Below are 26,653 nucleotides of genomic sequence, written 5' to 3'. Positions count from 1 at the left end.
TGTATGTATTGTCCATAATAACTCATCATAGATTTGCGCTGTATTTAGGGGGAAAGAGCCTACTAGTAATTAAGAGTATATATTTTCATAACCCTGCATACATTTTTTAATGGAACATTTTAGAATTGTAGGTTACTGGTGGAACACAAGAATCAAGTATTAAAATGTTTCTTCTCTCATGACTAGTTTTATATTTCCTTCCATTGATTTCATAAGCAGATTATATTTTGCACATAAAGCCAGGACTTTCAATGTTGGGTGTTAGGGAATTTCAAAAATATATACTCTAGTGTGAACATAGCTTCAGAAATGTTCCTGGTTCAGCCTTTGTAGATGGCTACAAGTTTCTATAATGTTCAATCATCAACTATAATATTAAATTTTTAATTCTGTCTTTGAGATCAAAATAGAAGAAAATGCACAGCATTGAATGTTTCTGGATGAAACACTTGGACCTTCCAGTTCTACTAGAATTATCACAAGTGTGAAGTCAGAACTGAGACTGTCATTGGAATCTGAGGCACTAGCATTGCCCTTGTAGAAACCCTGGGGAACCTCAGGATGGCTACAATCAGAGAGCATACAGGACACAAGTCTTCCTCCTTTCCCTCTGACATTCCTTCCTTCTTTCTTTCCTCTCTTCCTTCTTTCCTCCTTTTCTTTCTTTCTTCCCTTTTTTTGTGAAGAGACTATATTGTGTTCATTTCTTTTCAGTGATATCAGCTGATACTTCAGCAAGAATTTGAGCGAACAGGCAGAGACAGTGAGAGGTAGTAGAGGTGGATGTTTCAAGAAATGTAGAAGCAGAGAGGAGAAGACAGACTTCACTGGGGTAGAATCTGACAGCTTCTGGTCTTTCTCCCTTCTGGTTGCCTCTCTGATGTGTGTGTATGAGCAGGTATATGCCCATGTGTATGCGTGTGATATTTATTTGAGTATACAATGTTAGATCTTTACATCAAAATTCCCCAGCTGAATAATCTCATAAGGCATGACTTATCTTCCCCATTTTGTGGAGGAAATAAAATTAGATCAGAAGAGAAAAGCCATTTACCCAAGGTCACTCAGCATGGTTAAGCCAGGATAAAACCCAAGCTTATTGGATTCAAAAACTGTGTTCTTTTCATTAAGCAACCATCCTTTTCTAGCATGAGTATAACCTTGTCTCAAAATTACCTTCTTTCTGCCCCCCTCCCCGCCACTTGTTTATTAAACAGGGTACTCCTCTCACCTCTTTTTTCTTTATTCCAAATTCTATTTAGTTGAATTTAGAGTTATCCTGAGACTATTATTATCTTGCTTGGGCAGCTTCATTGCACGTGTAGTTTCACTACGTGTACCAAACACATCATGTTAGAAAAGTATAAATTCTGGCAAGAAAATCTCTAAAGTATTATGCTTACATCAAATTCACTGAGAGCTTCATACACTAACAGATCAAAAGAAAACGCACAGGTCTTTGTTTCCACCACCACCACCACCCCCAGCTATTAATGCGCAAGGACTGGAAAGGTCACTTTTGTAGAAACCCCAGGAGACTCAAGAAGCTACAGTCAGAGACTGTATCTGGAGATCAGTTAGAAGAATGCTGCCTTCTGAGTTACCACCGTTCCCATTCCATTTACCTCTGAGTCTAAAGTAAGCAGAGGAACTGATCACAGTGATGAAGACCATCAGAACACACAGGATCACAGTCATATCCTCCAGCCACATGACATCCAACTCGAAATGTGGATCTGAAACGGGGACTGCAGAGAGACGCAAGCATTAGAAGAGTCACAGCAGGGAAAGGAGGACTGCATTACAGACTAACAATAGGTTCACTTTTCACATTCCTATTGCTCCATACTTCTCCAAACTTCACCTTGTATGAGGGTGAAGGAAAGGCAGGCTGGGTTGCATAGACGATCCTGGAGACAAGCACATTTGGGCTAAGTGTGGAAGAAGGCTGTGAAGAGGCAGATGTTGTTTCTTCCACCCAAGCATCACGACACTTGCTCTGGTTGGCCAGAGTCTGAAGGATGGATAGACACATGATACCTTTGTCTACTTCATGAGATGCTGCAGGCCCTCAAGAACTCTAGACCTCTTGAGAAATATGGTGAAATAGAATAATCTGGAATGAGCAGAATCTCTGAGATGAAAAAGATATTATAATTCTCAAAAGTTACCCTCTTATCTATAGCAGACATATTCTGCAAAGTATGTTTTCTGGGTGATTCTAAAAGTGGAGAATATCCCCACCTCATAATACTGATTAATATGTCTTGTGATGGGAGCACCATTACCAACAGTTAGGGTATCTGTTTCATTACTGGTCAGCTATGCCTATTCAAAATAACTTTCCTATACTAACTCTAGTTTGTTTCACTGACGTGACTGTTCACTGATTCATACTATCTTGTAGAGAAGGATAACCAAGACAGTAAGGATGGGGAAACAGGAGTCAGGAGTCTTAAATCCATGTTCTTAAATAATGGTTGAAATAACTGACAATATTCTTCTTGGAGAAGAGAAAACTCAAAAGTCACCAAAATTGTTGCCCTCACAATATATTCCATATGGTCGTAGACTGCACAAATGGAGGGTAAACTGTTTCCCTAATAAATATGTACTTTACCCTATAATTTGATATAAATTCTCAGCCTTTGACTAGATCGGAGGCCCCTTTTATAAGAGTGATAGCTGGAATTTTTTTTTAATAGAAAAATTGCTCTGGGAGCTTGTGCAAAATGATCAAAGAGTGAAGAGTCTACATGTCTCCCTCTTGGTCACACACCTCTATTTTTCTCAGATTAACATTAAGGAGAACTTCAAAGCTCTTCTCCTAAGGGGTAGAACAAAATTTAAAATACAATTGAAGGAAAAGCTCGGAAATGAAATAGCTCTAGGATGCTAAGAGTGCCGGAAGATTGTGTGTGTGTGTGAATCTATGCTGACTTCTTAGTTTTCTTTCCCTTCTACATGGCTAGGGATGTCCGTGCTTAGAAGGAAAGTTAAGGTCATGGTGAGGGGCAAGTGAAGAAAGACATGCCGTGAGCTTAGGAGAAAAGGGAAGAAGGATGATGCAAACACATGTAACCCGATCTTCCCACCAGCTGAGACACCAGACGGAATTGTGACAGAGTCCATAGATAATGCTAATAACAACGATAGTAATAACAGTACCAGACATTAGTGTGGTTTGCACTATGTGTGAACCCAGACTAAATGACTTCAATATATTGACTAATTTAACCTAAAATAACCTTATGAAACAAGCATTATCATTGATATTTTAAGGATGAAGAAACTACAGTTCAGAGACTTTAAAGAAGTTCCTCAAGTTCACACAGTCAGTAGTATAGCCAAGAAAGCCTGACTCTAGTTTGGCAATGATTCTCGGAAATAAATAGTATACATGTCTTGCAGGTTTCTCTGTGCATGACCTCCACAGAAAGCAGGAAGAGCAGAATATGTCTGTTGGAGACTCAAGGCAATCTGATTTATTGTAAAATATTCAGAGTAAGGGACACATGATTCGAACCCCAGTAATAACTTTATTATTTGCTGGGTCAACTGATGTAAGTTGATCAAATTTTACATTCTTCTGTATCTGCAGCTCCAAAGTGAAGATAATAATAAACACTACATAAAGATGTTAAGAATTAAAATATACAGTGTTTGTGGAATTTCCTGGAAATTCATATTTGTTAAATGAATTGACAAGTGCTTTCTGAATTGATAAACATCAAGAAGGAAAATCAGCCCACAAAGTCACAACTAACAGAAAGTTGCCTAAATAAGGAATGAGGCTGCTGAATGAGATAGTTATAGAGGAAGCAATATCCATGGAGGAAAGTCCATTTTAAGTAAGGAGAAGAAAGTTCAGTAGCAATTAGAAAAGAGACTAGTGGATGGGTGTTCCTTGCCTAATTACCAGGAGTTGTGAGCACTGTGGGTGGAGGCCTCTGTGATCAATGACTTAGTTTTAGGTCTTCAAGTTAGAGTAAGCAAAAATAAAATTTTAATTCCCAGATTCGCTGTTAAGGATTCCAAGTCTGCTTCGACAACGACAGTGACCTGCAACCTATTCTTGGGGTTTTCTGTTATATCCAATGGAAGCCTCATAAATCAAGTACCCAGGCAATATTTCCCTGTAATGATCAATTCCTTTTCACAAGACTGCTGACTAAATATCTCTTTCTTTTTAATTTTATTTTTAGTCTTTCCATAGAGGAACAGTACACTACAGTTATTGAAACAGAGGCCTAAGTGCCTGGTTGGGGTCTGGGCATTGCCATCACTTAGCTGTGTGAATAGCTATTCAACTTCTTTGTATTCCAGATTTTATAACATATAAAATCTAGTTCACTGAAGAGTAAATGTATTAATATTATAAAATTCATACAGCACATAATAATGTTTAATATGTACTAGCTCCGCACCCCACTCTAGTACGCTTGCCTGGAAAATCCCATGGGCAGAGGAGCCTGGTGGGCTGCAGTCCATGGGGTCGCGAGGAGTCGGACATGACTGAGCAGCTTCCCTTTCACTTTTCACTTTCATGCATTGGAGAAGGAAATGACAACCCACTCCAGTGTTCTTGCCAGGAGAATCCCAGGGACAGGGGAGCCTGGTGGGCTGCCATCTATGGCGTCGCACAGAGTCGAACACGACTGATGCGACTTAGCAGCAGCAGCAGCTCTTACCATAGTATCTTGCTCCTTTCCTCTAGCACAGATAGAGAGAGTATTTAGTTTGCTAACATGCAAAGCAAGATTCAGGTATGGCTTTTCTTAAAGTGAAATATAAAAGCAATTTCCAGTCTAGTATTACTTCAGACTATTTGGTCTTTATTGCATAGGAGAAAATTAATAAATAAAATCCTCTGAATAGCTTAGCCCCACTTTGCGCCTGGGGACCTCAAAGATAGAGCTGAGGACCCATTTTAAAATATGCTGGGTTTAGCTATCCCTAGACTTTTACAATTGCCCTTTCCACTTCACCTTCAAAGAGAGTCAAAGGGAAGGATCCGTTTCAGTTGTCCATACAGACCATGAGTAGTAGTAGTGTTAATCTGGCTCTTGGCGACCCAGTGGACCGTAGCCTGCCAGGCTCCTTTGTCCATGGAATTCACCAGGGAAGAATACTGGAGTGGGTAGCCATTCCTTTCTCCAGGGGATTTTCCTGACCCAGGGATCAAACCCATGTTTCCTGCATTGCAGGCAGATTCTTTACCGCCTCAGCCACTAGGGAAGCGTGAGAACAGGTCATAAACTTAAGCAAAATATCTGTGGACATATAAATCATTTTGAGAAGAAGACTTTTTTCTTTGTATCAATCTCTTAAAGTAATCTATAGCGCCCAGCGTTTAAGATATACTGAATTATTATCTCGTCTAAGCTAAGCTAAAAGTACAGGAAGAATTGGCTGGATTTTTGGCAGAATATAGCTATTTTACTGAAGAAACTATTTTCTTTTGCTAGAAAGAAGAGGTATCAGCAGTTTGTACCATTAAACTCACAAAATTCTGAAGGCTGGAATCCAAATCCAGTGATATGAGGTCCAAAAATTTATTGTTCATGGAATTCAAACAAATATTTGAGGTACAAGAAGAAACCCAAGCTTTCAGATAAACAGCATTGTTACTCTTCTTTGGCTAAATGTTTTACCAGATACTGAGCACTTGGAGATATTTTCACAAAGTTTTCATCTTTTTGGTCCCACATACCTCTTTTTTTGTAATGCAAATAGAAAATGAGAGAGACAATCATACTGAATGAAGTCAAGACTATTAGTATGCCCACTAACCAAGGAGATACTGCATTGCAGGAGCAACCTGGAAAAAAAAAAAAATAGAGGGCGATCACCATGAGTTATTGGTGTGGAGATACTTCAGAGTGGGGGAAATGCACCAGAAAAACAAGACTTATAGTTTAATGCCATCCCTTTGTCTGTATTTAGAACAGGACTAAGGGTGGGGAGTTCAGAGTTCAGTCGCTCAGGGGTGGGTGGCGGGGGGAGGTGGGGAGAGGAAATACAGGGCTAAGGTTTAGGACTAACAGATCCCAAGTATCTAAAGGCTCAGGTCTAAAGCTGTTGGTCACGGGGACAAAAGCAGAGCTGCTTCTAGAATGGGAGTGGTTTGGGGCTGAGGCTAAACAGACCCAGAGGAAAGTAACTCATTTTTCTTTTTCTTCCTCTAGCCCATCAATCAGTGTGCCGCATTAGGGAGAGTGAGACAGAGCTACGCACTAGTCCTTATAATATCTAGATTCAAAATAGGCCAGAGTAGGACAGGTCTGGAGACTTCTGAACTGCCTAAGAGATCATAAGAGCTCTGAAAGTAAGAATCTCATGTTAGACAACATACTGCTTAAAATCTTATTCGGCACACATCACTGTGGTGTCATTTGGCTCCCTAGTCTTCCCATGAAAATATTCTATTACATAGGGGCTCAACAACACAACTGGTGCCCAGTCCTCCATTGTGGGGTGTTATGCGTAGTCCAGGGTTTCCCAGATGGCTCACTGGGTAAAGAACCTGCCTGCCACTGCAGGAGATGCAGGTTTGATCCCTGGGTTGGGAAGGTCCCCTGGAGGAGGGCAAGGCAACCCACTCCAGTGTTCTTGCCTGGAGAATCCCATGGATAGATAAGACTGGTGAAGACAGTCCATAGGGTCACAAAGCGCTGGACATGACTGAAGCAGCTTAGCAGACACACATGCACAGTCTAACTTAATGTTTAAAATCTGGGATACAAAGATTCATGAGCACCATGGTGGCATAGATGGCTCTCATTTTTGTCTCCCCATCAACATCAAAAATGTGGCACCTATCTATAAAGAGAAGTACCTCTATAGGACACAGAATCATACACCAAGGGACCTGGGAAGAGTTCTGCTCACCTGTGTGTCAGGTAATAGGAAGACATTATCCAGTACAGGCTCTCAAACGTAGTGGAGATTGTAAATTGTTTCTGGCTCTTCTTATCTGTGCTCCTAGAGAACATGCAGAACATTGAGCTACTAAAGAGAGAGGCTTTGTGGAAGTCCAAGTTTTCAGCTAGAAAGAGACCTCAGAAGAATATAATCTTGAAAGATAGAGCTATACCAGAAAGGATCTGTGAATTTGAAGGTTTATTAATTTATTTATTTTAATTGGAGGTTAATTACAATAGTGTGATGGTTTTTGCCATACATCAGCATGAATGGGCCACAGGTATACATGTGTCCCTCCCATCCTGAACCCCCTGCCCACCTCCCGTCTCACCCTATCCCTCTGGCTTGTCCCAGAGCACTGGCTTTGGGTGCCCAGCTTCATGCATCAAACTTGCACTGGTCATCTATTTTACATATGATAATGGATATGTTGAATTTGAAGGTTTTAAAACTGAGTACACCTTCGAGTCACGAACAGCTATTTTTTTGTGTGTCTTAAAATTTCCCCCTAAATCCCCCAAGTCCATTTCCCCCGAAGCAGCTTGGTTGAGATGGATGAAAACTTTCCCCTTGGGAAAGGTAAGCTACCTGGATTAACTCTCCCTGAATGCTCTACTTTTCTGATGCTCTGTACTATTTAAGTGACCTCTATGCAGCTGTTTCTGCCCTGTGCAGTCAGGACTTTATTTCCTGCCCTGACAAAGTCATTGTACTATTTAAGCAGTCAAGTGAGAGATATGTGTAAACTGTGTTAAGTGTTAAATGCTAAATGTTTAAAAATTCTCCCAGTTTGTTGGGAAAGCTATCACCATAGGAAAAAAATAATAATTTGAATTTGATTGAGGTACAAGAAAGCCCAGGCTTTCAGACACACAGCATTGTCAGAAGGTCAAGGAATGGTGAAGAGCATCTAGTAATGACCTAAGAATTCAGAACTTTCTGAGGCACACAGGATCATGCAGCTTTAGCTCCCCCTTCCGCCTTTACACCTCCCACCCTTCAAACCCACTTACTTTGTAATCTACAATGTAGAGCAACACTGGATACCAGGGTAAAGGTCAGCAGTAGAGCCAGAATTAAGCCCAGAATCAACTTCCAAACTGTATTCCATAGAAACAGTTTATCTGCAATAGATTCATCCAAACCATTCAAGACGCCACAATGCTGAGATATTAGACCTAAGCTAGTTTGGGGAGCCAGTTATAATTGGGTGAGTGAAAAGCGACCAAGAGTCTGAAGTGGGGCTAAGCCAAATGTGATTTAGTTTGAGACTGGCGCAAAGGGGAGTGAAGACTGCTCATTCCAATTCTTCCCATCCATTCTATCTCATGTTCCCCTTGAAGTAGGGCTGGTTTCTTCCCACTAAGCCTCAGACCAAGTCAGTTCTTTAGTCCTTTTGTTTAAGCAATCAGTATATATGTAGTCCTGAGTTCTCCAATGTGTTCCTGGGTCTGGCATTATTCTTCTTGAATACATTTAGAGATTATGTAAACTTTCCTCCTCTCCTATTCACATGAACAAACATCTGCTTTTGTTTGCTGATTTGCACATACTGTACATAGATACCTGTCATTTCACTGGAAATCTGATATTTTTCTCCCCAGATAAATAAACACAAAAGTATTCTAGAAGTAGTTAATTGCTAAACCTGTTGGGAACTTATCCCTATTATAATAATCTTGAATTGGGATTATTCAATTATTCAATCTCAATTCTCTTGAATTGAGATTATCCCTCTCAGTATGTGGCTCCAATATTAGTTTCACAGACGTATACAAATACTAATACATATACAGTTACTTAGAAGTTTCCAAGGCACTCATTTTGTTTTATTTCAATCTTTCAAGTATGTATTATTTTTTGCTTATCAACTATGTGCCATGAAATATTTGAAGAGGCTGGGGTATATCAAATACAACCAAGATCTCTACCTCTGTTTTAGAAAAGGAGATAGATAAGTGACAAAAAAAAAAAAAACATAATAAATAATCTATATAGTAGGTTAAAAGGTGATACTACTATATAAAAAAGAAAAATGAAAAGAGGGTAAGGTGATAGGAAATCCCAGGTAAAGAGAGGGGTACAAGTTGTGTTTTTTTGAAAAACTGGTTTGTCAAAGTGGTCTTTATTTCAAAGGTGCGACGAGTATAGACTTGAAGGAGATAGGTAATTTATTGGAATTATAGCATTCTGGCAAGAGGGAACAACTGGAGCAGAGACCCCAAAGCAGGAGCAGTTCTGGCTTAGTTGGGGAACAGCAAGGAGGCCTGTGTAATTAGACTAGAGGAGACACGAGAGAACATTAAGGGGTAGGCCAGGCAGGGATCAGGAGCACAGGTAGTGCAGGCCCCTGTGGGTCATTCTACTCAGAATAAAATGGGGGATCATTGCAGGGTTTTAAACAAAGGGTGACATATGTTTCACGTTTTAAATGGGTCCTGATATCCATGTGATGAGACTACACTATTGTGGACAGGAGAAGAAGTAGGGAGAACTTTATAGATGCTATTGCCAGTATTCAGACCATGGACAATAGTGTCTTTGACTTGGACAGCAGCAAAGTGGTAAGAAGCGGTGAGACTCTGGGTATATTTTATAAGTAAAACTAGTATTATCTCTTGACACATGTGATATCGAATATAAGAGAAAAATGGGAGTCAAGGATGACTTCAAGGATTTTTTTCTAAGAAACTAAAAATATGAAATGTGACTGGAAAGGCAATAAATCACACAAGTTAACAGATAATTAAGAGTTTAATTATAGATCTGTTTCATTTGCAATATTTACTAGATGTCAGTATTGAGATGTTAGGTTTAAAGATGAAGCTAGGGTTTGGGAGAGAGGTCTGGATAAAAGATATCATTTGAGGAGTTATTATGATTTCATGTTAAACTATGAGATGGAATTAAGTCACACTAGAGAAAAGTGAAAGTCGCTCAGTCATGTCTGACTCTTTGTGACACCATGGTCTATATAGTCCCTGGAATTCTCCAGGCCAGAATACTGGAGTGGGTAGCCTTTCCTTTCTCCAGGGGATCTTCCCAACCCAGGGATTGGGCCCAGATCTCCTGTGTTACAGGTGGATTATTTACCAGCTGAGCCACAAAGGAAGCCCAAGAATATTGGAGTGGGTAGCCTATCCCTTCTCCAGCAGATCTTCCTAACCCAGGAGTTGAACTGGTGTCTCTTGTATTGTGGGAGAAGGCAATGGCACCCCACTCCAGTACTCTTGCCTGGACAATCCCATGGATGGAGGAGCCTGGTGGGCTGCAGTCCATGGGGTCGCTGACAGTCGGATACGACTGAGAGACTTCACTTCACTTTTCATTTTCATGCATTGGAGAAGGAAATGGCAACCCACTCCAGTATTCTTGTCTGGAGAATCCCAGGGACGGCGGAGCCTGGTGGGCTGCAGTCCATGGGGTCACTAAGAGTCGGACACGACTGAAGCAGCTTAGCAGCAGCAGCAGCAGCTCCTGCATTGCAGGCGGATTCTTTACCAACTGAGCTATCAGGGAAGTCCACAGTAGAGGAAAAAAAAAAAAGACTCAAAGACTATGCCTTGGGAAACTTGTATTATCAAGAAGTCAGAGTGAAAAAGATGATGTAGCATAAGAGAATAAGGAAGAAAACAAGCAAGTCGGTGAACAAAGCCAAGGGAATATAGTACCCTAAAAACCAAGTGAAGAGAGTATATTTATTTATCTCTTTAGTTTATAAATTTGATGACAATGGCCATCATCTGGAGAACAAACACACAGATCTCACTTGATAGGACAATGCTTGTCTTCTCCTCTTGACCAGTTACAGGGTTTAGAAGGTAGCAGGTGACATTCCCATGGGTGCTCTGTATTAGAAGGGTCATCTTCATGTTGAATAATTTGTCTGTATCCTGTGAATGGGATTTTGAGGAAGGTGGGATGATCTCTTCTCTGCTGTCTCTCCATTCCATTTGAGGCTGTGGAAACCAACCTCCTGAATTACACTCCACTAAAAGACCTTTGGCATTAGGAGGATGCACCAGAATCTGCATTTCTAGGCTTGTAGCTGTTGGAAAGAAAAGGAAAAACAAGATTCAGGTGATGGGTTGGAGAAATAAGAGAGTAGGAAAAGCCCCTTTCCGCTTTAAATCTTATGCCTGTAGATATACTGACAGCTAAGCACTGTAAGGTTCTGATTGTTTCTACGAGCTAATCAAAAGGGAAACAGGCTAAGCCAGACTGAAGTGTTATGCTATACAAACTTAACACCCCAGTCCTGAAAAATCAGGACAGTGCATTTGTTTGATCTATTCTTTTAGTCAGTCAAAAATATTTACTGATTATTTTCTAAACCTAGGAGACTGAGTTAAGTCATGGATGAAGAGAAACAATTAAGATCTCAGTCCTCATAGAATTTATAGTTAACATTTTTCTTATATTTTCATCATTAGTCTCATCAGTTCAGTTCAGTTCAGTCGCTCAGTCATGTCCGACTCTTCCTGTCCATCACCATCTCCCGGAGTTCACTCAAATTCACGTCCATCGAGTCGGTGATGCCATCCAGCCATCTCATCTTTTGTCATCCCCTTTTCCTCCTGCCCCCAATCCTTCCCAGCATTAGGGTTTTTTCCAATGAGTCAACTCTTCGCATGAGGTTACTATAATTTATTATTAAATAGTAAAGAGCATAAAGTCTAATTTGCAGCTTTAATTGAAACTTTAATTTATGTGCTCTTTGCATAAAATAGGTAACATATTACTATTGGGTTGGCCAGAAAGTTCCTTTGGCCAACCAGAATAAACTTTTTGGCTAACCCAATATTATAAAAAAAAATTACTATGTATCGGTTTAGAGAAAATAAGCAAGTGTTTGAAAATTTTCAGTATGTTGCTGGGGATGTAAGACTTGCCTAAACTGTGAATAAAGAATGAGCAGAGATTTAAAAAATTACTCCATTTTACTTTACATTAAAGTTACTTTAAATTAATGTCTGTGAAAATTTCTACAGTGATGGAAATATTCCAAATATCTGTGATCCAATTTGTAGTGTTTGCTACATGAGACTTTAGCACCTAAAATGTAATCAATGAGATTAAAGAACTAAATTTTCAATTTTGTTTAATTTTTACTTTTAATTTTATTAAATAAAAATTGAAGTAGCCACATGTGGCTAGTGGCTATCACATTGGATAGGTTAGTTCTAGGCCATACAGATGAGTGTCACAATAGCCAATGAAAATGTTATGTGTGAATGGGCCTTGGACCCTACACTTATGCCCTCATATTTGGGAACCCCTTCAATTAACTTTGAGTCTTCCGTTTTCCCACCATTTCTGTGCTATTCAGAAAACTTGAAGACTGAGGCAATTTTGGAGGACATGGAAGATTGTGGATAAGGCTTTTTGAACTAGATTTAGAACTAGTTCAGCTCAGTTCAGTTCAGCTGCTCAGTCCTGTCTGACTCTTTGTGACCCCATGGATCACAGCACACCAGGCCTCCCTGTCAATCACCAACTCCCAGAGTCTACTGAAACTCATCTCCATTGAGTCAGCGATGCCGTCCAACCATCTCATACTCTGTCGTCCCCTTCTCCTCCTGCCTTCAATCTTTCCCAGCATCAGGGTCTTTTCAAATGAGTCAGTTTTTCACATAAGGTGGCCAAAGTGTCGGAGTTTCAGCTTCAGTATTAGTCCTTCCAATGAATACTCAGGACTGATTTTCTTTAGGATGGACTGATTGGATCTCTTTGCAGTCCAAGGGACTCTCAAGAGTCTTCTCCAACACCACAGTTCAAAAGCATCCATTCTTCAGCACTCAGCTTTCTTTATGGTCCAACTCTCACATCCATACATGACCACTGGAAAAACCATAGCCTTGACTAGATGGACCTTTGTTGACAAAATAATATCTCTGCTTTTTAATATGCTGTCTAGGCTGGTCATAACTTTCCTTCCAAGGAGTAAGCGTCTTTTAATTTCATGGCTGCAGTCACCATCTTCAGTGATTTTGGAGCCCCCCAAAATAAAGTCAGCCACTGTTTCCACTGTTTCCCCGTCTATTTCCCATGAAGTGATGGAACCAGATGCCATGATCTTCGTTTTCTGAATGTTGAGTTTTAAGCCAACTTTTTCACTCTCCTCTTTCACTTTCATCAAGAGGCTCTTTAGTTTGTCTTCACTGTCTGCCATAACGGTGGTGTCATCTGCGTATCTGAGGTTATTGATATATCTCCGAGAAATCTTGATTCCAGTTTGTGCTTCATCCAGGCCAGTGTTTCTCATGATGTATTCTGCATATAAGTTAAATAAGCAGGGTGACAATATACAGCCTTGACGCTCTCCTTTTGCTATCTGGAACCAGTCTGTTGTTTCATGTCCAGTTCTAACTGTTGCTTCCTGACCTGCATATAGATGTCTCAAGAGGCAGGGCAGGTGGTCTGGTATTCCCATCTCTTTCAGAATTTTCCACAGTTTATTGTGATCCACACAGTCAAAGGCTTTGGCGTAGTCAATAAAGCAGAAATAGAGGCTTTTCTGAACTCTCTTGGATCGATGATCCAGTGGATATTGGCAACTTGATCTCTGGTTTTTCTGCCTTTTCTAAATCCAGCTTGAATATCTGGAAGTTCATGGTTCACATATTGCTGAAGGCTGGCTTGCAGGATTTTGAGCATTACTTTACTAGCATGTGAGATAAGTGCAATTGTGTGGTAGTTTGAACATTCTTTGGCATTGCCTTCCTTTGGGATTGGAATGAAAACTGACCTCTTCCAGTCCTGTGGCCACTGCTGAGTTTTCCTAATTTGCTGACATATTGAGTGTAGCACTTTTACAGCGTCATGTTTTAGGATTTGAAGTAGCTCAACTGGAATTCCATCACCTCCACTAGCTTTGTTCATATGATGCTTTCTAAGGCCCACTTGACTTCACATTCCAAGATGTCTGGCTCTAGGTGAGTGATCACACCATTGTGATTATCTGGGTCGTGAAGATCTTTTTCGTACAGTTCTTCTGTGTATTCTTGCCACCTCTTCTTAATATCTTCTGCTTCTGTTAGGTCCATACCATTTCTGTCTGTTATCGAGCCCATCTTTGCATGAAATGTTCCCTTGGTATCTCTAATTTCCTTGCAGAGATCTCTAGTCTTGCCCATTCTGTTGTTTTCCTCTATTTCTTTGCATTGATCGCTGAGGGAGGCTTTCTTATCTCTCCTTGCTATTCTTTGGAACTCTGCATTCAGATGGGTATATCTTTCCTTTTTGTCTTTCCTTTTCCTTTGTTTGATTTAGAACTAAGTAGTCAGTAAATTGAGTCAAGGAGAGATGGGAATAAGAATGATTATTAAAAAGACAATTGTAAAGATTTAAGTCACTTCTAGAGTCAGGTTTTACTAAAGTGTTGCCAAAAAAAATTGAAAAAAAATAGTAATAAATCCTGAAAGGATTCTGTTGATACTTTACAGATCTAACAGTGCATATGAACATGGAAAAACTGACAGTTCTTGCTGATAAAGGTAATGTGTGCAGAGACAAAATTTGGAATCTTAATCCTCCACTTTCCCCCATTCAACGACTAAATATATGAATCTGAACTTGCTAACTAAACCCTGACTATGAAATGGTCAGAAATATTGAGGATATTCTTAATACTCAGCCTCAGATGGACTGAGAATCATGGATGCATAGACGTCTCAGAGGGATCCATCCTTACCTGTGACCTTTACCTCTGTGATGGCCTCCTCATAGAAATCACCATCTTTGAAGAAACGGTGGTATGTCCCGTCATCATCAGCATTCACACTAAAGACTCTGAGGGTCATCTTACCCTCTCCAATGGTGTCTGTGAGGAGCTCTGTCCGCTCCACGTAATTAGAGATGGTTTCTACATACAAGTCTTTACCATCCTTGTACAGGTGAACAGGTTTTTTGTAGTGGTTCCGGAACCAGCGTATCTCCATGTGCTCTGCACTCTGTGGTGGGGACAGCTGGCAGCTGAGCTCAACTTTTCCACCCAGTGGAGCCAAGACTGGCCCCTCTATGCCATTCGCTGTGAACTGCTCTGGGAAGGGAGATAGCAACCAAAAGGTGAGAGTATGAGCCAGGACACGCCATGTACTTCATTCATGTTTGTACCTGCTGAGTTCCTAGTTTTCTAGGTGTCAGTGGGCTTCTAACATTCTCTCTAAATACCACCTATAGGACCGCCTTACTGTTTTAGTATCTTTCTAGATACTCCCAAATTTTCCCTTTGAATAGGAACAAGACATAAATTTCATGGAAATAGAAAAGCAGAGACCAGCTAAAAGTCCACCAGGCTCGGTACTTAATAATGGTACAGTGTTGAGAAGAGTTCCCTGTGCTATACAACAGGTCCTTACTATTGATCTATTTCATACATGTGGTGGTGGTTTAGTCACTAGTCATATCAGACACTTGTGACTCCATGGACTGTAGCCTCTGTCCATGGGATTTCTGAAGCAAGCATACAGGAATGGGTTGCCATTTCCTTCTGCAGGGGATCTTTCTGACCCAGAAATCGAACCTGAGTCTCCTGAATTGCAGGTGGATTCTTTACCACCTGAACCAGCAGAGAAGCCCCTATTTCATATATAGTAGTGTGTATATGGAGAAGGCAATGGCACCCCACTCCAGTACTCTTGCCTGGAAAATCCCGTGGATGGAGGAGCCTGGTAGGCTGCAGTCCATGGGGTTGCTAAGAGTCGGGCACAACTGAGCAACTTCACTTTCACTTTTCACTTTCATGCACTGGAGAAGGAAATGGCAACCCACTCCAGTATTCTTGCCTGGAGAATCCCAGGGACGGAGGAGCCTGGTGGGCTGCTGTCTATGGGGTCACACAGAGTCAGACATGACTGAAGCGACTTAGCAGCGGCAGCAGCAGCAGCAGTGTGTATATGTCAATCCTAATCTTCCAGTTTATCCCCCACATCCTTTCCTCCCTGGTAACCATAAGCTTGTTTTCTACATCTGTGACTGTTTTGTAAATAAGTTTTAGATTAAAAAATAAGTTTTACCATTTTTTAGAGTCCACAGTAAGCAACATCATTTGATATTTGTCTTTATGCCTGACTTACTTCACTCAGTACAACAATCTCCAGGTACTTTTATGTTGGTGCAAATGGCATTATTTCAACTTTTATGGTTGAGTAATAGTCCCTTGTATTTATGTACCATATCTTCTTTATCCATTCATTGTCAATGGCTATTTAGTTTGTTTCCATGTCTTGACTATTGTAAATAGTGCTGCAGTGAACATTGGGTGAATGTATTTTTTTGAATAATGGTTTCTCTGCATATGTATCCAGGAGTGGGACTGTGGGAACATATGTTAGTTCTATCCCATCAGGAAGCTTCCATAAGCCTCTTATCCTTCTCTGTCAGAGGGCAAACAGACTGAAAACCACAGTCACAGAAAACTAACCAGTATGATCACATGGACCACAGCCTTGTCTAACTCAGTGAAACTATGAGCCATGCCGTGTAGGGCCACCCAAGACGGACAGGTCATTGTGGAGAGTTCTGACAAAATGTGGTCCACTGGAGAAGGGAATGGCAAAACACTTCATTATTCTTGCCTTGAGAACCCCATAAACACTATGAAAAGGCAAAAAGATAGGACACTGAAAGATAAACTCCCTATCTTTAGGTTGGTAGATGCCCAATATGCTAGTGGAGAAGAGTGGAGAAAGAACTCCAGAAAGAATGAAGAGATGGAGCCAAAGCAAAAACAACTTGTGGATGTGACTGGTGATAGAAGCAAAGTCCAATGCTGTAAAGAGCAATATTGTATAGGAACCTGGAATGTCAGGTCCATGAATCAAGGCAAATTAGATGTGGTCAAACAGGAGATGGCAAGAATGAACATTGACATTTTAGGAATCAGTGAACTAAAATGGACTAGAATGGGTGAATTTAACTCAGATGACCATTATATCTACTACCGTGGACAAGAATTCCTTAGAAGAAATGGAGTAGCCATCATAGTCAACAGTAGAGTCTGAAACGCAGTACTTGGATGTAATCTCAAAAACAACAGAATGATCTCTGTTCATTTCCAAGGAAAACCATTCAGTATCACAGTAATCCAAGTCTATGCCTCAACCAGTAATGCTGAAGAAGCTGAAGTTGAACGGTTCTATGAAAACCTACAAGACCTTCTAGAACTAACACCCCAAAAAGATATCCTTTTCATTACAGAGGACTGGAATGCAAAAGCAGGAAGTCAAGAAACACCTGGAGTAACAGGCAAATTTGGCCTTGGAGTACAGAATGAAGTAGGGCAAAGGCTAACAGAGTTTTGCCAAGAGAACGCACAGGTCATAGCCAACACCCTCTTCCAACAACACAAGAGAAGACCCTACACACGGACATCACCAGATGGTCGATACTGAAATCAGATTGATCATATTCTTTGCAGCCAAAGAAGGAGAAGCTTTATGCAGTCATCAAAAACAAGACCAGGAGCTGACTGTGGCTCAGATCATGAACTCCTCATTGCCAAATTCAGACTTAAATTGAAGAAAGTAGTGAAACCACCAGACCATTCAGGTATGACCTAAATCACATCCCTTACAATTATACAGTGTAAGTGAGAAATAGATTCAAGGGACTAGATCTGATAGATAGAGTGCCTGATGAACTATGGACAGAGGTTCATGACATTGTACAGGAAACAGAGATCAAATCCAAGCCCAAGAAAAAGAAATGCAGAAAAGCAAAATGGCTGTCTGAGGAGGCCTTACAAATAGCTGTGAAAAAAGGAGAAGCAAAAAGCAAAGGAGGAAAGGAAAGATATACCCATTTGAATGCAGAGTTCCAAAGAATAGGAATGAGAGATAAGACAGCCTTCCTCAGTGGTTAGTACACAGAAATAGAGGAAAGCAATAGAATGGGAATGACTAGAGATCTCTTCAAGGAAATTAGAGATACCAAGGGAACATTTCATGCAAAGATGGGTTCAATAAAGGATAGAAATGGTATGGACCTAACAGAAACAGAAGATATTAAGAAGAGGTGACAAGAATACACATAAGAACTGTACAAAAAAGATCTTCACAATCCAGATAATCATGATGGTACGATCATTCACCTAGAGCTAGACATCTGGAATGTGAAGTCAAGTTGGCCTTAGGAAGCATCACTATGAACAAAGCTAGTGGAGGTGATGGAATTCCAATTCAATTCCATTCAGTTCAGTCGCTTAGTCGTGTCTGACTCTTTGTGACCCCATGAGCTGCAGCACACCAGGCCTCCCTGTCCATCACCAACTCCCAGAGTTTACCCAAACTCATGTCCATTGAGTCAGTGATACCATCCAACCATCTCATCCTCTGTAATCCCTTTCTCTTCCTGCCCTCAATCTTTTCCAGCATGAAGGTCTTTTCAAATGAGTCAGCTCTTCACATCAGGTGGCCAAAGTGTTGGAGTTTCAGCTTCAGTATCAGTCCTTCCAATGAACACCCAGGACTGATCTCCTTTAGGATGGACTGGTTGGATCTCCTTGTAGTCCAAGGGACTCTCAGGAGCCTTCTCCAACACCACAGTTTAATATCATCAATTCTTCTGTGCTCAGCTTTCTTTATAGTCCAACTCTCACATCCATATATAACTACTGGAAAAACAATAGCCTTGACTAGACAGACCTTTGCTGACAAATAATGTCTCTGCTTTTTAATATGCTGTCTAGGTTGGTCATAACTTTCCTTCCAAGGAGTTATTTCAAATCCTAAAGGTGATGCTGTGAAAGTGCTGCACTCAATATGTCAGCAAATTTGGAAAACTCAGCAGTGGCCACAGGACTGGAAAAGGTCAGTTTTCATTCCAATCCCAAAGAAAGGCAATGCCAAAGAATGCTCAGACTACCACACAACTGCACTCATCTCACATGTTACCAAAGTAATGCTCAAAAGTCTCCAAGCCAGGCTTCAACAGTACATGAACTGTGAACTTTCAGATCTTCAAGCTGGATTTCGAAAAGGCAGAAGAACTAGAGATCAAATTGCCAATATCCACTGGATCATTGAAAAAGCAAGAGAGTTCCAGAAAAACATCTATTTCTGCTTTATTTACTATGCCAAAGCCTTTGACTGTGTGGATCACCACAAACTGTGGAAAATTCTGAAAGAGATAGGAATACTAGACCATCTGACCTGCCTTTTGAGAAATCTGTATACAGGTCAGGAAGCAACAGTTAGAACCAGACATGGAACAACAGACTGTTTCCAAATAAGGAAAGGAGTACATCAAGGCTGTATATTGTCACCCTGCTTATTTAACTTATATGCAGAGTATATCATGAGAAATGCTGGGCTGGATGAAGCACAAGCTGGAATCAAGATTGCTGGGAGAAATATCAATAACCTTGGTGGCTCAGAGGTTAAAGCATCTGCCTCCAATGCGGGAGACCTGGGTGCGATCCCTGGGTCGGGAAGATCCCCTGGAGAAGGAAATGGCAATCCACTCCAGTATTCTTGCCTGGAGAATCCCACGGACGAAGAAGTCTAGTAGGTTACAGTCCATGGGGTCGCAAAGAGTCGGACACAACTGAGCGACTTCGCCTTCACCTTCAGATATGCAGATGACACCACCCTTATGGCAGAAAGTGAAGAAAAACTAAAGAGCCTCTTGATGAAAGTGAAAGAGGAGAGTGAAAAAGTTGGCTTAAAACTCAACATTCAGAAAACGAAGATCATGGCATCTGGTCCCATCACTTCATGGCAAATAGATAGGGAAACAGTGGAAACAGTGACAGGCTTTATTTCTTTGGACTCCAAAATGACTGCAGATGATGACTGCAGCCATGTAATTAAAAGATGCTTAGTCCTTTGAAGAGAAGTTACAACCAACCTAGACAGTATATTAAAAAGCAGAGACATTACTTTGCCAACAAAGGTCTGTCTAGTCAAAGCTATGCTTTTTCCAGTGGTCATGTATGGATGTGAGAGTTGGACTGTAAAGAGAGCTGAGGGCCAAAGAACTGATGCTTTTGAACTGTGGTGTTGGAGAAGACTCCTGAGAGTCCCTTGGATGGCAAGGAGATCCAACCAGTCCATCCTAAAGGAAATCAGTCCTGAATATTCATTGGAAGGACTGATGCTGAAGCTGAAACTCCAACACTTTGGCCACCTGATGTGAAGAACTAACTCATTTGAGAAGACCCTGATACTGGGAAAGATCGAAGGCAGGAGGAGCAGGGGACGACAGAGGATGAGATGGTTGGACGGCATCACCGACTCAATGGACATGAGTTTGGTAAACTCCGAGAGCTGGTGATGGACAAGGAGGCCTGGCATGCTGCAGTGGAGTTGCAAAGAGTCGGACACGACTGAGCAACTGAATTGAACTGAACTGAAAGAAGCATATGAAAAGAAGCTTAATATCATGTATCATTAGTAACTATAAATTAAAGCAATCAGATACTACCAAAAACCTATTAAAACGGCTGAAATTCAAACACTGACAATATCAAATGCCGACAAAGATGTGGAGTAAAAGAAACTCTTATTCATTGTTGGTAGGAATGCAAATATTATAGCCACTTAACAGAAGAGTTTGGCAATTCCTTACAAAGCTCAATATGTAATCACTATATGTTCTAGCTATCAGCCTTCTAGATATGCAATCCAAATGGGGCTGCCTCCACACAAAACTACATCCACACAAGAACTTTCACTTCAATGTTCCTAGAATTTTTATTCATAACTGCCATCAAATTAGAAGCAAACAATATAACTTTCAATAAGTGAATGAATAAACAAACTCTGGTACATCCAGACAATGTAATATTATTCAGTGGTAAAAGAACTGAGCCATCAAATCATGAAGACACATGGAGAAAACTTAAATGCATATTGCTAAGTAAGGGGGTCATTATGAAAGGCTATGTATGTATTGTATGATCCCAAGTACACGACATTCTGGTAAAAGGCACAACTAGGGGAACAGTGGAAACAGCAGTGGTTACTAGGACTTCAGCAGGAGGGAGAGATGAACACGAGGAGCATAGGATATTTTTAATATGGGGTAAAATGGTTCTGTATGATACTGTAATGGTAGACACATGGCATTATGCATATATTAACATAGTACATTTGAGGAATTAAGGGTTGAGCAGCGAAAAAGATATGACCACAAGGTGGCAGTAGCACCGGTATTTGAGAAGCAGTTTGACAGACTTGAATAGGTGACAGTCCCCACAGTATGAGAGACCATTTAGAGGCACAGGGAACACCGTGCAAAAGGGGCGAAGGGCAAGGGAACTCACAGGGGCGAGAAAAGTCAGGGAGAAGTTTTACGTGTCTAGCAATGTCACCCCACAGCACGGTGAAGAGTCAAGGGCTCTGCAGGACAATAGTGGCTTGGGGTCTCTCTAGCTACAGGGCTTATCTTACCTATGGCTAGCAGATGTTGGGTGCAATTCCAAGGGACATACAAAGCAGAAAGGCGTTACGTAGTTAAAAGTATGCTCATTTTTAATATATTTCAAACAACTGCATATGTAAAAATTTGAGTTTGACAATGGCAAGCTTTTGAGTGAGAGGGTCTCAGCCTTAAAGAAATAAGCAATGTAGGGCCAGTATGCAGAGGCCAGTTACATTCATTTATATAATAATTTGTTAACACCCAGAGAATTTTATAACACGAAGTACAAACCCTAATGTGAATTTGACTTAATAATATTAATAATGATCAATATTGGTGGGTCAGTTGTAGTAAACGAATTGATACTGCACTATAGAAGATGTTCGTAGTACGGGAAACTTTGGAAGGGCAGGGAGAGGAAGGGAAGATGGGGTTTTATGGAAACGCTATGCAATTTCTTTTTAACAAACATTTATTCATTTGACTGTGCCAGGTCTTAGTTGCAGCATGCATGCTCTTAGTTGCAGCATATGGGTTCTAGTTCCCTGACCAGGGATCAAACCTGGGTCTCCTTCATTGGGAGCATGGAGCCCTAGCCACTGGACCACCAGGAAAATCCCTCTGTGTGGTTCCTACACAATTTTTCTGTAAAGATAAAACTGCTTTAGAAAAAAAGTAGTAAAATTTAAAAAGTCAGTGAGGATAAAAAGGACAAGATGAAGGGAGACTTCAGAAACATAATTTACAAAATAAAATAAAAGTCCAAAGCAAAAAACCTCTCTGCATATTCAAAATATAATTAATAAGTCAATAGACAATTATGAACTGGTAAGAAATAAGTGGGATAGGTACAACAGATAAAAAATTCTCAATATTTAAGAGTTTTTAAACAGCAATGAGGGAAAACTAAGAGTACAAAGAAGATGTGGAGTAAAGACCTATGCAGGCAGTTCAGAGAAAAAAAAAACGATTTTTGTCTGAAATATATTAAGTCTCACTCACTAACAAAAAGGTAAAATACAACCACTATGAGAATTTATTTTGCATCTATAAGTTTGGAAAAGATAAAAAGCTTTGGTATCTGCAATATCTGAAATAGCGATATTACCTGTTGGTGGAAATGCAGACTAGTAGCGATTTCAGTGTCCTGCCATTTTGCCTTTTCATACTGTTCATGGGGTTCTAAAGAGAACGCACTGGTCATAACAGAAACTCTCTTTGTCAGCACCAAAATCAGACTGATTATATTCTTTGCAGCCAAAGATGGAGAAGCTCTATACAGTCAGCAAAAACAAGGCTGGGAGCTGACTGTGACTCAGATCATGAACTCATTGCCAAATTCAGACTTAAAGTGAAGAAAGTGGGGGAAACCACTAGACCATTCAGGTTATGACCTAAATCAAATTCCTTATGATTATACAGTGGAAGTGAGAAATAGATTTAAAGGACTAGATCTGATAGACAGAGTGCCTGATGAGCTATGGACGGAGGTTTGTGACATTGTTCAGGAGACAGGGATCAAGACCATCCCCATGGAAAAGAAATGCAAAAAAGCAAAATGGCTGTCTGAGGAGGCCTTACAAATAGCTGTGAAAAGAAGAGAAGTGAAAAGCAAAGGAGAAAAGGAAAGATATAAGCATCTGAATGCAGAGTTCCAAAGAATAGCAAGGAGAGATAAGACAGCCTTCCTCAGAGATCAATGCAAAGAAATAGAGGAAAACAACAGAATGGGAAAGACTAGAGATCTCTTTAAGAAAATTAGAGATATCAAGGGAACATTTCATGCAAAGATGGGCTCGATAAAGGACAGAAATGGTATGGACCTAAAAGAAGCAGAAGATATTAAGAAGAGGTGGCAAGAATACACAGCAGAACTGTACAAAAAAGAGCTTCACAACCCAGATAATCTTGATGATGTGATCACTCACCTAGAGCCAGACATCCTGGATTGTGAAGTCAAGTAGGCCTTAGAAAGCATCACTACGAACAAAGCTAGTGGAGGTGATGGAATTCCAGTTGAGCTATTTCAAATCTTAAAAGATGATGTTGTGAAAGTGCCGCACTCAATATTCCAGCAAATTTGGAAAACTCTGCTGTGGCCACAGGACTGGAAAAGGTCAGTTTTCATTCCAATCCCAAAGAAAGGCAATGCCAAAAAATACTCAAACTACCACGCAATTGCACTCATCTCACACACTAGTAAAGTAATGCTGAAAATTCTCCAAGCCAGGCTTCAGCAATATGTAAGCCAGGCTTCAGCAATATGTGAACCGTGAACTTCCAGATGTTCAAGCTGGTTTTAGAAAAGGCAGAAGAACCAGAGATCAAATTGCCAACATCCGCTGGATCAAAACCAATACAATATTGTAAAGTAACTAACCTCCAATTAAAATAAATAAATTTATATTTTAAAAAATTAAAAAAAATAAAATTAAATTTAAGAAAAAGCAAGAGAGTTCCAGAAAAACATTTATTTCTGCTTTATTGACTATGCCAAAGCCTTTGACTGTGTGGATCACAATAAACTGTGGAAAATTCTGAAAGAGATGGGAATATCAGATCACCTGACCTGCCTCTTGAGAAACTTACATGCAGGTCAGGAAGCAACAGTTAGAACTGGACATGGAACAGCAGACTGGTTCCATATAGGAAAAGGAGTACATCAAGGTTGTATATTGTCACCCTGCTTTTTTAACTTATATGCAGAGTACATCATGAGAAACACTGGGCTGGATGAAGCACAAGCTGGAATCAAGATTGCCAGGAGAAATATCAATAACCTCAGATATGCAGATGACACCACCCTTATGGCAGAAAGTGAAGAGGAACTAAAAAGCCTCTTGATGAAAGTGAAATAGGAGAGTGAAAAAGTTGGCTTAAAGTTCAGCATTCAGAAAACGAAGATCATGGCATCTGGTCTCATCACTTCATGGGAAATAGATGGGGAAACAGTGGAAACAGTGTCAGACTTTATTTTGGGGGGCTCCAAAATCACTGCAGATGGTGATTGCAGCCATGAAATTAAAAGACGCTTACTCCTTGGAAGAAAAGTTATGACCAACCTAGATAGCATATTCAAAAGCAGAGACATTACTTTGCCGACTCAGGTCCGCCTAGTCAAGGCTATGGTTTTTCCAGTGGTCATGTATGGATGTGAAAATTGGACTGTGAAGAAAGCTGAGCGCCGAAGAATTGATGCTTTTGAACTGTGGTGTTGGAGAAGACTCTTGTGAATCCCTTGGACTGCAAGGAGATTCAACCAGTCCATCCTAAAGGAGATCAGTCCTGGGTGTTCATTGGAAGGACTGATGCTGAAGCTGAAACTCCAATACTTTGGCCACCTCATGCAAAGAGTTGACTCATTGGAAAAGACTCTGATGCTGGGAGGGATTGGGGACAGGAGGAGAAGGGGACATCAGAGGATGAGATGGCTGGATGGCATCACCGACTCTGTGGACGTGAGTTTGAGTGAACCCCGGGAGTTGGTGATGGACAGGGAGGCCTGGCGTGCTGCGATTCATGGGGTCACAAAGAGTCGGCCATGACTGAGTAACTGAACTGAACGGAACGATATCAGAATGACATATTCAATACCATAATAAAAAAACACATAACCTTTGACCAGCAGGTCTATTAGGTGTGCTCAAAAACATATGTATAAAGGCACTGGTAGCAGCACTATTTTATTAGCCAAAGGCTGGATCCCACCTAAATGTGCATCACTTAGCTTTTTGCTAGAAATGCTTAAATCTTATACTCCATTTGATGTCTCAGGCTTTCTATTGTTGTTGTTGTTCAGTCCCCCAGTTGTGTCCAGCTCTTTGTGATTCCACTGACTGCATCGGGCCAGGCCTCCCTGTCCCTCACCATCTCCCGGAGTTTGCCCAAGTTCATGCTCATGGCATTGGTGATGCCGCCCAGCCATCTCATCCTCTGACACCCTCTTCTCCTTCTATCCTCAATCTTTTCCAGCATCAGAGACTTTCAATGAGTCATCTGTTCGCATCAGATGACCAAAATTCTGGAGCTTCAGCTTCAGAATCAGTCCTTCCAGTGAATATTCAGGGCTGATTTCCCTTATGATTGGCTGGTTTGATCTCCTTGATGTCCAGGGGACTTTCAGGAGTCTTCTCAGCACCACAGTTCAAAGGCATCAATTCTTTGGCATTCTGCCAAAGAATAGACAGGTTTCTATTACCTACATCTAAACATACTATTATTTCTGCTTTGCATAGATCCCTTTGCAAATGTGAATTTTCATCACCTGTCAACTTTCCACCAGCCTATCCCATCCTTATTTTACTAATAATTCACATGGATTCCAGTATGGATCTGTGACTTAAACCACTTCCTCATGGTATAAATAGTACTTAAATCTGTCTCCTAAATATGAATATTGGTTCTCAAGGGCAAGTATTAGGTCTTTATTTGCCTCTTCTCCATGGAACCTAACAAAAATCTGGGTACATGAAAAAGAAGACTTGCTGATTAGAAATATTTAGTTTTTCTAACCATAAACTGGATCTTATAGTACACATCATCATAACATAACTACATATTAAACCTAAAAACAATGGTCCCTTTTGTTTGGTTCTTGTTTTCCCTGACCTACTTGATATTGGTGTGGCTCAGAAGAGTAGGAGAAAGCTTCATACCTGAACTTGGTGTTATCATCTGCAGGAGGAGCATGGCAACAAAGTGTCTAGAGAAAGGCTGTCCTGTCTTTTCCATTAGCCTGTGATAAGGAATGAGGCCATTTTAGAGACAGTGTTAACAGAAGCAAGAATTTGCAGAAATCACATATCTCCACATCTTTTTTTCTGCAGTAATGGACTGCCAAATAGTGTTGCCAGATAAAATGTAAGACTTCCAGTTATATTTTAATATCAAATAAAACAGTGACAGCTTTTTAGTATACATACTTTCAGTACAACATTTTGCATCCTGTAATTTTTATTTACTAAATCTGGCAACCTTGCTCTTAAGAATGGCCATTGTAATCACCAAGTCTAGCCACTGGCTCCTTTCCCATTAAAAGATTGCTTCCTCTCAGGTTAGATGCCATTTGTCTTCTGGTGTGTAAACCCCATTTGGTGAACTACTTCCCCAGGGAAAGTGTGTTAGCCCCTCAGTCATGACTGACTCTTTGTGACCCCATGGACTGTAGCCCACCAGCCTCCTCTGTCCATGGGATTTTCCAGGAAAGAATACTGGAGTGGGTAGCCATTCCCTTCTCCGGAGGATCTTCCTGACGCAGGGATCGAACCCAGGTCTCCTGAAATGCAAGTGGATTCTTTACTGTCTGAGCCACCAAGGAAGCAGGGAAAGTGCTGCCTGTTTAGGGAATAGGTCCTAATCTTGAAGG

The 26,653-nt window shown here is 40.7% G+C and overlaps 1 protein-coding gene across 1 annotated transcript in view; it reads right to left on the bottom strand.

Annotated features, from left to right (window-relative positions):
• The window catches only part of LOC128045613 (putative selection and upkeep of intraepithelial T-cells protein 1 homolog), an 89,238-nt gene extending 63,219 nt beyond the window's left edge, over positions 1–26,019 (bottom strand). The window contains exons 1-6 of the mRNA XM_052638073.1: positions 25,944–26,019; positions 14,618–14,965; positions 10,694–10,972; positions 7,938–8,048; positions 5,714–5,821; positions 1,626–1,748 (exon numbers count right to left, since the gene is read on the bottom strand). Coding sequence (XP_052494033.1) covers positions 1,626–1,748; positions 5,714–5,821; positions 7,938–8,048; positions 10,694–10,972; positions 14,618–14,965; positions 25,944–26,019 — 1,045 coding nt within the window. The remainder of the gene's footprint in view (positions 1–1,625; positions 1,749–5,713; positions 5,822–7,937; positions 8,049–10,693; positions 10,973–14,617; positions 14,966–25,943) is intronic.
• Positions 26,020–26,653: the final 634 nt, after the last annotated feature.

The sequence above is a fragment of the Budorcas taxicolor genome, chromosome 3, assembly GCF_023091745.1.
Source record: "Budorcas taxicolor isolate Tak-1 chromosome 3, Takin1.1, whole genome shotgun sequence".
NCBI classification, from domain to species: Eukaryota; Metazoa; Chordata; class Mammalia; order Artiodactyla; family Bovidae; genus Budorcas; species Budorcas taxicolor.
This window is presented reverse-complemented; position numbering and strand designations above follow the sequence as displayed.